The sequence below is a fragment of the Grus americana genome, chromosome 3 (assembly GCF_028858705.1).
Source record: "Grus americana isolate bGruAme1 chromosome 3, bGruAme1.mat, whole genome shotgun sequence".
Lineage (NCBI taxonomy): Eukaryota > Metazoa > Chordata > Aves > Gruiformes > Gruidae > Grus > Grus americana.
In genome coordinates this window covers 64,383,499-64,394,894 of record NC_072854.1, presented here as the reverse complement: position 1 = coordinate 64,394,894, position 11,396 = coordinate 64,383,499, and the positions used below count along the sequence as shown (strand labels likewise).

At 51.7% G+C, this 11,396-nt stretch overlaps 1 protein-coding gene across 1 annotated transcript; it reads left to right on the top strand.

The window, feature by feature from the left end:
• Positions 1 to 587: 587 nt before the first annotated feature.
• Positions 588 to 1,409, top strand: OLIG3 (oligodendrocyte transcription factor 3). The gene has a single exon (XM_054822078.1). It carries the CDS (start codon positions 588 to 590, stop codon positions 1,407 to 1,409), a length of 822 nt encoding a protein of 273 aa, XP_054678053.1.
• Positions 1,410 to 11,396: the final 9,987 nt, after the last annotated feature.

The following is an 11,396-nucleotide window of genomic DNA, read 5'->3' as shown; positions in this document are numbered from 1 at the left end:
CGCAGCCCCTTGCCTCCCTACTGTAGACGGGATGCGGTTTTATATTGGAAATGAGGGGCAGGGGGAGGAGATGGCGCGCACACGGAGCGATGAGTGTGCGGTGTCAATCAGAGGGGTTTTGTGTCTCCTTGACTCCTGATGGTCCGTGGCTGAGGTGTCCCGGGTGGCACCACAATGAATATGAATAGGGGTCCTTGCTAAATGGGACAGTCAAAGCGCACCGCCCTGAATAATGGCACGTCATCCTAACTAGACCATTATACATAGGAGGGCTCCTTTTGTCTCTGCTCTCTGCTGCAGCTCTATAAAAGCCCCTCTTTTTCAGGCTGAGGTTAGTCCAAGCATACACTAACTAGCCATCCTGTAAACAGGCTGAGTAACCGGGGGGGAGAGAGAGGAGAGATAGGTGAGAGAGGGGGTTGAGGGGCTTTTTTCCTCTTCCTCCAGCATTTCCAGGCTTTCGCTGGCAGAGCCTGCCTTCCGTTTATTTCTTTTTCGTTCCGTTTTCGTTGCTTTTTGAAGGAGAGTTGTCTTGTTCCGCCACCTCCAGAGCAGGGAAGAGTTTCTTGCTCAGAAGCCCGAATACAATGAATTCTGACTCCAGCTCTGTCTCCAGCAGAGCGTCCTCGCCAGACATGGATGAGATGTACCTGAGAGACCACCACCACCACCACCACCATCACCACCACCAGGACAGCCGGCTCAACTCCGTCTCCTCCACCCAGAACGACCTGGTGCAGAAGATGTCCGGGGAAGGCCTCTCCAGGAACGGCTCCAAGGCTGGAGGGGAAAGCAGCAAGTACAAAATCAAGAAGCAGCTCTCGGAGCAGGACCTGCAGCAGCTGCGGCTGAAGATCAACGGCCGGGAGCGTAAGAGGATGCATGATCTCAACCTCGCCATGGACGGACTGCGGGAGGTGATGCCCTATGCCCACGGACCTTCCGTGAGAAAACTCTCCAAAATCGCCACCCTCCTGCTAGCCAGAAACTATATCCTGATGCTCACCAGTTCCCTGGAGGAGATGAAGAGGCTGGTGGGGGAAATCTACGGGGGGCACCACTCGGCCTTTCACTGCGGCACGGTGGGACACTCCGCCGGCCACCCGCCCCACGCCGCCGGCACCGTGCACCAGGTGCACCCCATCCTCGGCAGTGCCTTGTCCTCCGCCAACACCTCCTCCTCCCTCTCCGCCTCCTTGCCGGCTATCGGCACCATCCGGCCCCCCCACTCTCTGCTCAAGACCCCCTCGACCCCCCCCGCCCTGCAGCTCGGCAGCGGCTTCCAGCACTGGGCGGGCTTGCCGTGCCCCTGCACCATCTGCCAGATGCCCCCCCCGCCCCACCTCTCGGCCCTCACCGCCTCCAACATGGCCAGGATCTCGGGAGAGACCAAGGACCTGCTGAAGTGACTCGGCGGGGCCCCCTCGATCCCCGGGGCTGCGCCGGAGCCGGCGCTCCCACGGGCGGGGAGGGGGCTGCGGCCAGGCCCCCCCGCGCCGCCGACGGACCTGCCCCCGCTGCCCCCTGCCCCGCCAAGCTCCCCCCCCCCCGTAACACGGGATTAGTGTAGTAAGGACCTTGCAAAGGTAATGTTTTAGCCGGCTCCTCGGGCGATGTTTTATTATACTAAACCGGAAAAAAAAAGTCCCTGTTGTAAAAAGAGTAATAATGATAATAATAATAATAATGCCACTGATGGTGATCAAATGTAAATAATTCCTTAAAATGGATGCAAAAGGAAAAACAAGAAAAAGACAAGGTTGTCATTGTAGTGTTCGCAGCTACTAAGAGACGATGAGATCGGTTTGGGGCTTCTTCTCCTTCTTTTTGCGGGCTTTTCCTTTCTTTCTTTTCGCACGGCGACACCTCCGAAACCTCTCGCTCCAAACCCGGCTGCGGCAGCGCAGGAACGGCCCGGCGTAGCCCGGAAAGTGCATGCATGCTTCCCGCCGCGCCCGTGGGTACCGGCCACAGGGCGGCTTCCCTGGCAACAAGGACTTCCGAGTGAATTCACTAAAGTTTTGTGGGTTTTTTGGTTTTGTTTGGTGGGTTTGTTGTTTGCTTTTTTTTTTTTCAGATTTGGTTGCGATGCGGTTTTGTTTGCGGTCCTTTTTCTTCTTCCCTCTGTGTCCGCTTGAAGACAAAAAAAAAAAAGAAGGAAATGGTGCAAAACACAGCACAACCCTCCTGCGAGTCTGTTTTGCCAAATCTCCCATCTCCTGCTCTCGGTGAAGTGTGCTAGTTCAGCTGGCTGGGGTCCTCGTCGCTTATTTCTCTTGTTGGCTTTGGGTTTGTTCTGGTTTGCTGCTGGTTTTTTTAGTTTGGTTTGGTTTTGCATGCGGGGTCGGCTCTTGCCAAATCACTGACTTGTATAACTAAATCGGAATCTTTGATGCTGTTTATTTCCTTTTCGGTACGTTTTCCTGGGCGTTTGCTTGAAATACTGTTATTATTAATTTCGTTTACTTGTTTGTTTGTTTTTTGTTAGGGCCTCAAAGACAATACCGTGTCTTTATTTTTTATATATTCTTGATAACTATCGATATATTTATTATTGACCAGTGTTTCTGGATGAGATTTCCAAATAAAATAAAAAATGAATTGCAAGCTGCCTGATTCGCCTTTGTCTGCGACTGGAAGCTGAGAAAAGGCGCCGTACTTGATCGCTCTGGGTTTTGCCACGACTTTTCCGACCCAGCCGGAGGAGGCTGGCAAATCTGCCTGTGTGGCTCAGGAGCCGCCCTGCCTCGGTAGCAGCGACAAACCCGACAGCGATTGCCCAAACGTCCCCCGGTGTGTGCGGGCCGCCCGGCTTTCCCGTTTCACACCGGGCTGGAAGTCGTCAGGAATTCCCAACCCGATGGTCGGACAGCCGGTGCCAGGCGGCGGGAGGACGGGCCGCGGGCACAGCTGGGGAAACGGGGCAGGCAGGTGCGTTTATAGGTAAAAAAGGGGCAATACATTTTTTTTTCCTGGAGATCCAGCTGTCAGTCTTTTCCGGGAGGGAAATGGCAAGCTGGACAGGGCTGGGAAAGGCAGCTCTGCGGCGCCGGGAGGCGGTGCTCCGCGGGGGACAGAGCGGTGTGGGTGCGGGCAGAGAAGCGGGACCCTCGGGGAAGCGCAGCTGGCGGCTGCCAGCGACCCCCGGCTCCGCACATGGGAGTGGGTCCTACATCCCCCTGCCAGGAACCCCCAGCCCTCCGCCTTACGCGGAGGGGGTGCCCAGGAGGGACCTGAAGAAACACGGAGGCGGCGACTCTCCCTTACTTACAGGGTAAGAGGGGGGCATTTAAACCGAGGTGCGAAACAACTTTTGGAAAGCACTTCTGGATGTTCGTACTGGTGAACGGGCTGTGCAATACTGCAGCAACCAAATCATTGTTAAGGCATAAGCACCCATACACAAACATTTGAAAATCATAAGGAGAATGTATATTTGCCCCGAAAACATACTGAACTAACGAATCATGTTGCAAAAAAGCCATTCCCCCGCTGAAGTAAATCCTTCCAGTACTTCAGCAAGATGATCAAGAGATACTAACAGATTCCTTCCTTCCTCCCTTCCTTCCCTTCCTTTTAGTGCGATTATGCACGATTCCTCTGCCTTCCAGGCGGGTTTTCACCTCTGCCTAAGTCAGCGCTCCACGCCGCCCCCTCCCCCCCCCCCCCCCCCCCCCCCCCACCCCCCGCCGGCGCTGGCCGCAGGCAGCAGGGAGGGGGTCCCGCTGCAAGAGAGCCCGGCGTTGCCCGGGGAGGGGGCGCAAGACGAGGAGGAGAGGGGATTATGGTAGTGCGGGGTGCAGCCCGGGACCCCGGAAGAGCTGTGCCTGGGGACGGGGTCCGGGGGCGCGGGCCCCACGGGGCCACGGGAGCTGGGCTCCGGGCTCTGTGCAAGGGCGCTGGCACCTGCCCCGCCGTGGGGGGAGAAGGACTGGCGTGGAGCCCCTGCCCGCCCCCGGCAGCCAGGGGCACTTTCTTCCCCCACCCCGCTTGCAGCGGCAGCCTGCGGCGCTGCTAGCGAAGGGCAAGCGAGCAGAGGGCCGGGACAAGAGGGGGGGAAACGCGGCGTGTCGGGGCGAGGGGCCACTCTGGCTGTGGGGAGCGGGCTACGGGGCGCAGGTCCGGCCACAGGGCTGCCGGCCCCTCCGCAGCTGACCCTACCATCCCCGGCGCCCACCCCGTGCGGGGCTGACACGGCTGGGGCGCAAAGTCGCGACTCCCTCCGGCGCCGCATCCTCCCCCCCGGCCCGGGGCGAGCGGGTCAGCCTTGGATGGAGCAACTTGTGCCTGGGGCTGCCCCCCAGCTGCGGCTGCCAACAGCTTGCGGAGCCTGTGACGGGGCTGAGATGTAAATTACAGCCGAGAGGAGGGTGAAGTCATCTCTCCGTCCCGGGGCAGTCGCCTGGAGCCGGCAGCCAGGTGCCCGGGACACGCCGCGCTCCTCGGCCGCGCTGCCTCTCCCCAAAGCATCCCTGCCGCTCGACCCCTTTGGTCCTGGGAACGGAGGGCGCGTCGCCTGAGCAAAAGGGCTCTTTGGGGGTATTTGATCCCCACCCAGCTACCCGCAGCCGCTCCGGGCTCTGCCCCGCTTTCACCGGGAGCCTCGGGCTCCTTTCCAGCCGCCGAGCTAAAGCGGGGAAAGGGCGCGCAAGCCGCTTCGTGCTTTTCCTCAGCAAAAGGGACTGAGCAGCAGCATGAGCCTGAGCCGAGGTTTTGAGTTCCCAGGAAAGGGACGATAAATGTCCCGTCCCCTCGGCTCCTCTTCGGCAGCACCGTGCCCCGAGCGGTGCGAGTGAAACGCCAGGCTTCTCGTCTCCCCGGTTTCACGTCCTGGCCCGTGGAGAGGGGGAAAGGGAAAGAGCATCCGCAGAGATGCCGTTTCCTTCTCCTTTCGATGGGTCGGGTGGAGAAACCCCGAGCGACTTGGAGCTGTGATGCTGCTGGCGAGGAGGCGCGCTCGGAGAGGTCTGCTCGCCTGCTCTCTGCCGGGGAGGAAACTTCGGTCTGTTCAACAGGAATTCAAATCTCTCAGTCTCCTGTCCCTCGCCTCGGGCTCCTGCACCGGTGCGGCAGGAATGGACGGCCCTTCCCTTCCCTTCCCTTTCCAACACTGGGGGAAAAAAAAAGAAAAAGGAACAACTTCTGATGAAGCCGCCCATGGGGAGAGCAGGAGGAACAGTGGGGTTCTCTCTGGGAGGGTTTCTGTTCACAAACACACCCGGCAAATAAAAAAAAAAGGAAAGGGAGGCAGGGGGAAAAAAAAAAGGCTTGGGGGATAGAAATAGGAAAGCGGGAAAGAACCGATGGTGGCAGAGCCTGGCAGCGCCCGCCCTCTGGGCTCGTCCATGCCCGACGGGGCGGGCAGGACGCGGTGGGGCTGCGGGGCCGGGGCGGCACGGCACGGGCTGCTTCTCCCGGGATAGACGGGGGCTTGGCGCTCTCAGGAAATTATTTTATTTTTCGCCACAAAAATAAGTAATGTCTGCGTGCGCATAGATAAAATACATGCACGTACATCTAAATCTAAATCTAAATCTAAATCTAAATATCCTAGGTGGACGGACCCCGTTCGTTTTCAGCTGTGCATCCACTTGCTCTCCGCCAGGTCCAGGCATGCCGGGGCCGTGTTTGGCGGGTGCTGCTCTTAGTCCCAGCGGGAAGCAGCTTACCCTCCTTTCCCAGTGCTTCCCATTTCCCATGGGGGAGGACCCCGCTGTCCCCACCTCGAGGGCTCCCCCACAAACTTGGCACCAATCCCCCCCAGGCCCTGGACGTTTGATTTAACTCCCTCAGTTGTGGGGTTTCTTCGCTCCCACCCGGTCCCCCCATCTGACAAGTCCGACCGGCGCGGCCCCTCACCAGGCACCTCTTCCCCAGCTACACGGGGCAGGGGAGGAGGCGGGGGTGGGCTTCTGTTTTGATTAATATGGAAATAAAACGCAGAAATAGCAGCAGTACTTAGCTTCATTGCTTCAGTTTAGAGATTTATTGGCGAGGAGATAAACACTAGGCTGGGGGCTAGCTCGGTAATTCACAGTCCCCATCAGTTATTACCAAATGAGCAAATCGTTTTTCTTTGAAGCCGCAGAGAGAAGGCGGGGGGGGGAAAGAAGGAAATGGGGTGGTGGAAGAAAAGAGTAATTTTTTTAATAGGCTGTTACTCTCCTGCGTCTGGCTCTCAGGGCCACTGGGCAGCACCCACCACTGCCCACCCAGCTCTGGCATGGGGCTGGCCTGCCCGGCTGCCCCCGTTGTGGCCCTACTCTGCAAGCAAAACTAATAAGGGGTTTATCACAGATCTGTGTCTCTTAAACCTCATGTGTCCTGCTCTGCATCCCTCTGACTTTCTCCTGTATTTGCCCAGGAAAAATTGCTCCTGTTTAAATGGTTTTTTTTAACTCTTTGCAGCCCCACTTTCCCTCCTCCAGAAGCAGGTAGACATGGATTTGAGCTGGAAAGAGCTGTCACAAGATGACATTGTGCTGCTGCCAAGGAAAACAAAGGAGTAAGGCTGAGAGAGGGAGTATAATGCTTTATTAGATGAAGTGATATTGGGGAAAATGGACACTTTAGGGGCACACAAACCCATTCTCAGATCTGAAATGGAAACAGAAAACTAGAAGCTAAGTACAAGCTAAATACTAAAATGTAAGCAGGCAGCTTTCACTGGACTTCTGTGAAATCTATGGATTTGTGTTTGTTGCTTTGCATTTGGTGTCATTAGAAATGCCTTGAGACACGCACACTGTGCTGCCAAAAAAAGCCCCAGGACCTGCTGAACACTCATATTCTTCTGGATCAGCAGGAGAGGTCAGGTGAGATATCCCAGGACACCTCAGTGGCAGTAAATACCTATGTTTAGGTGGCTGAATTGAGCCTTAATTTTGATCATTTTGCGTTCTCTGATCTTTCAAGTAATCAGGTTGATTAGAACCATGAAAAGTTTAAAGGTCAAATGAATAAACCAAAGAGGAATTACTAATCTCACGCCACATCACATGGACATGTGCTCCCTTTGGTGCAGCCAACACTTACTAAGTAGAAAACACTGAAGACACCAGAAGAGTGAATGGACGTGCCTGTAGCCTTCTTATCCCAACCAGTCTTCCTTCTCCTGTCCTCCATTTCCCCCTCCCGAAGTTGAAACAAAACTATTTTGCTTGATATTACATTGAAATAAGCACCTATGTAAGGACACTGCAGCTGCAGGACAGTACAGTCTGGCTGAAGGGCAAAACTTCGTAAAAAATAATATAATCGGTTGAGACTGTGTGACCAAAATCTGTACCCAGTTTCCCCAAGCCTCTTGGACCTGTTGTGAATCATCAGGATGGGATTTTATAGAGCGCTGGCAAAAGACCACAGATCAATATTTGAATTCAATCTTTTTATGTTTATTTGTTTTACCCCAAAGTGTTGTTGTTGCTGTTGACATGTAGAACCTGAAAGTTACCTGGCAGAACAGCATCAGGCCCTGCCAGATGGGCAAGAGAAAAACTACAAGCGATGCAGTAATTTTAGTATTTATGATGAAGATGATTTGTGGAGACCTGCAAATCAAAAACTAATGGATTCCTTGTAAAACTTGTACAGGATTGACAATAAAAGAGATTTGCACAAGGCCTGGTCCCGATGCCTTGTAAACTAATGTAAGCAGATAAGACTCATTTTAAAAGGCAGAGATAACGGTACAGCAGAGTCAGACCACAAAAGCTCCCGGTTACAGCAGGGACGAACAGGGGCAGCAGCCAGCAGTATTATATACCCTCAGTTGTTGTCTACACCAACTAGATGAGAGGGAGGTTTATTAGTGCTTAAATATTAGTGCATAGGGTTTCATGATCATTGCACAGATGTTCAGTTGTAATAAAGAACAGGTAGTTCTTCAAAAAGAGCTTCCTTTTATTTCTATAATGCCGCATGCAATATTTTCAAAGGCAGCTTTAAGTACAGGCCAGTCAAGCCCAGAAAAGGGCAGGGAAGGAGCCGTTGTCTCTGGATGCATATATCACTTCCAGGGAAGCCTGTGCCATGCCAGGGATGGAAATGAGGATGCAGTGGTGCTTTAGTCACAACTCTGGAAGAAACATTTTACAAATTATTCACTAAAGGAAAGTTGATGCTTGTGTTATAAAAAATGGATTCTGTTTTTCACACTACTAAATGACCTTTCTGCAAACTTACTTTTTGCAATGTGTTTCTTTGGGGTTTGGATATTTTTTTTATGTATATATTTGACTTTTATTTTCATTGGTTTCTACCCAGTGGCTCTGACTATGATGCACCAGATGCTACTTTGCTATGTTTCAGCTGCAAACTGTTAGGTGGCTGTCTGAAAAACATGAGACTTCATTTGTATTTTTTTTAAAAACAGATAAACATATCATGAGTAATAAAAACTTATTTTTCCAAAATCTGACCTTTGTGAGTCTTCATCCATGGAGTCAGAGGAAGAACAATAAAGTGACTGCATAAAACATTGTTTCTAGACTTTTTCTTTTTGGTGATAAACAAAGATCTGTCAAGTGTCACGTTGGAAGTAGATGACTAAAAAGGTAGTTTGTTCCTTGTGCTCCCCTGCCTCAGGCTTTGCAGAGGAATCAGCCATGGTATGTTCTGTGGCCTGTGCTGTCAGATCTTTGCACAGCAACTGAGTTTTCAGGCACTAAGGGAAAGGCAGCGTGAAACATCTACTGGGAGAGCTTCTATCCCCTGCTGCAGGACTTGGCTTTCCTCCCAAAACTGCAAGTGACAGCAACAGAAATTAGTCACAACTGTGGTGATCATTGGTGTGATGATGATTTGCTTGAGCACACTGAGAACTGAGTTCAGACACCGCCCCGCAGCACGTAAGTGCAAATACTTATAATGGGCTACAGATCCATCAGGGCTAGAAACCATGGAAGCCTTGTGTGTACTTTCATTTTCCATGCAAAGGCCCAGATCCCTGTTGGTATCTCTGAAGACCTTTGAGCCAGTAATTTCCAGACCTCTGTCACTAAAGTCTTGACACATCCACGCTGTTGACTGTCAGTCTGGGAATGTCATAGAGCAGTGATTGTGGGGCAGACACTTGGTGCCTGTGGGCAGTCTAGCTGTGTCCCTGCTCCTCCGCAGAAGCAGGCTACCTACGAGCCTGGCGTGCGCTGCCTCCCCTGGCTCTCCTTCCCTCAATGTCTTTCCCAGAATGACTGCTGTGACCTCTCCTGAGGTGCCTGTAACTTGACTAACCTCCAGGCCTGGTTAGATTTGAGGGGCTCCATGTATTTGGAAAGTGCTTTCTGACCAGGCTCCAGCCCACACTTGCCAGTTCACAGACTGCACAGCCCTCTGGGCTGCCTGCTCCCCGTGCCCTTGAGATCTTATCAAGGGGTGCATGCATCCCTTTGTCTTTGTCACTGAATACCTTTGGGAGGTTTAGCTGTGTTCAATTTTGAAGCAGGCTGAGATATGCTCTGCAAAAGTGCACACTTTCCAAAGCTTCAGGCTCTTCCTGTCCATGGTTTTGTCATTCCCTGTGCTCTCCAGCACAGTCCCTTTGCCCTTTCCAGAGATGGAAGTGTACATCCCCACTACTTCATATCTTCCATTACTTCTGCCAGGATGTGAGCTTTTCCTTATGCAACTTACAGAGATGGATTGTGTCCTGGTTTTGGCTGGGATACAGTTAATTTTCTTCCTAGTAACTGGCATAGTGCTGTGTTTTGGATTTAGAATGAGAATAAAGTTGATAACACACCAATGTTTTAGTTGTTGCTAAGCAGTGCTTACACTAAGTCAAGAACTTTTCAGCTTCTCATACTGCCCTGCCAGCAAGGAGGCTGGGGGTGCATGAGAAACTGGGAAGGGACACAGTCAGGACAGCTGACCCAAACTGGCCAGAGGGATATTCCATTCCATATGATGGCACGCTGAACAATAAAACTGGAGAGAGTTGGCCAGGAGGGTGGTGCTCACTGCTGAGGGACTGACAGGGCATTGGTCATTGACTGGTGAACAAATGCATTGTGCATCACTTGTTTGGTGTGGTGGTGGTGTTGTTGTTATTATTATTATTGTTATTATTTCCCCTTCTTTTTCTGTGTCTTAAATTGTCTTTATATCAACCTATGATTTTTACCTTTTTTCCCCCGATTCTCTCCCCCATCCCACTGGGGTGGGGGGAGTGAGTGAACGGCTGTGTGGTGTTTAGCTGCCTGCCAGGTTAAACCACAACAGATTGTCAGATGTATGAGAAGGTTTTTCTCCATAATACACTCAGTCAATTGTCATACCAAGTTTTCAGGGCTTTCAGTTTTCAGCAGATGCCCAGAATTTTGCATACACATGACTTGTGGTATCCACTGCTTCAGAACGCACAGCACATGCCTATATGTACCATGATACTCCTGCATGTTCTTACTCATTCATGAAGTGTCATGGAAATGACTTGCCAATTGCCTTTAATGGGTAATATATCTTTCTGACCTGAACTGTAGTGTAAACCAGATGATACATCTTGGTCTGAACTTGATGTCACCTGGCTGACACTGGCAGGTCAAGCATCATTTTGCATAACTTAATTGAGGAGTCTCTCACCAACACTTTAACTAGGTTTTATTTATCAAGACTTATTTATCACTGTTATAGCCTATTCTATGTGGCAGTGATAACCCAAATTCTCCTCAGCGATATGCATCTGGCTGCATTTGTGTCCCTATCCCATTTCCTTTTATCTTATGATGCCCTTAGTTTGAGTCCCGGTTCCTGCTCTTGGGCATAACCTTTATCTCCTACCCCTTCACTAAAATAGGACCATAACACCTTTGGCCATGATTTAATAGATCCTGAGGATCAATGGTGAATTCTCAGTAGCTTAGTTACACCCTTCCCTCATTTACAGCCTTGTGGGCTTTCCAGGTGCAGCTTTTCAAGCAGATATGTTAGCTAAAGCAAGGAGACTGATTTTGTGACTGGTGGAGCACATCGGTGCAGCTGCAGGAAAAATCATGCCTGCCTCCATTTCATCAGAACTCTCTTGTGTCTGTTGAGTGCTCTAGGGTTTTCCATTTCTCAGGGTGCTCTAAGATGTCCCAGATTTCCATTCCAGGCTAGGATCATGGACTTCATCTCTCCTAGTAAACTAAACAGTGCCACATAATGTTCTCAGGCACCGGAGCTCAATTATTTATAGAGTCAAATTGTTACAACGGTTCCTGGCATGGTTTGGCTCCAGACAACTAGCTCTCTCCTGAACATTTCCCAGGCATGGTTTGGGGATAGCATAGGCCAAAGGCCAATCCCAGCAGGCAATTTGTATTCAGCCACACTGCCTGGAAAGCAAGAATTTAATAATGTGGACACACGCCAGTCTGTGCCAGTTGGCTTCAGAGCTAGATAATGGTCAGAGGCATGTT

What these genes read in the sequence shown, in the direction of transcription:
- OLIG3 (XM_054822078.1), top strand. Translation starts at nt 588, where the DNA reads ATGAATTCTGACTCCAGCTCTGTCTCCAGCAGAGCGTCCTCGCCAGAC.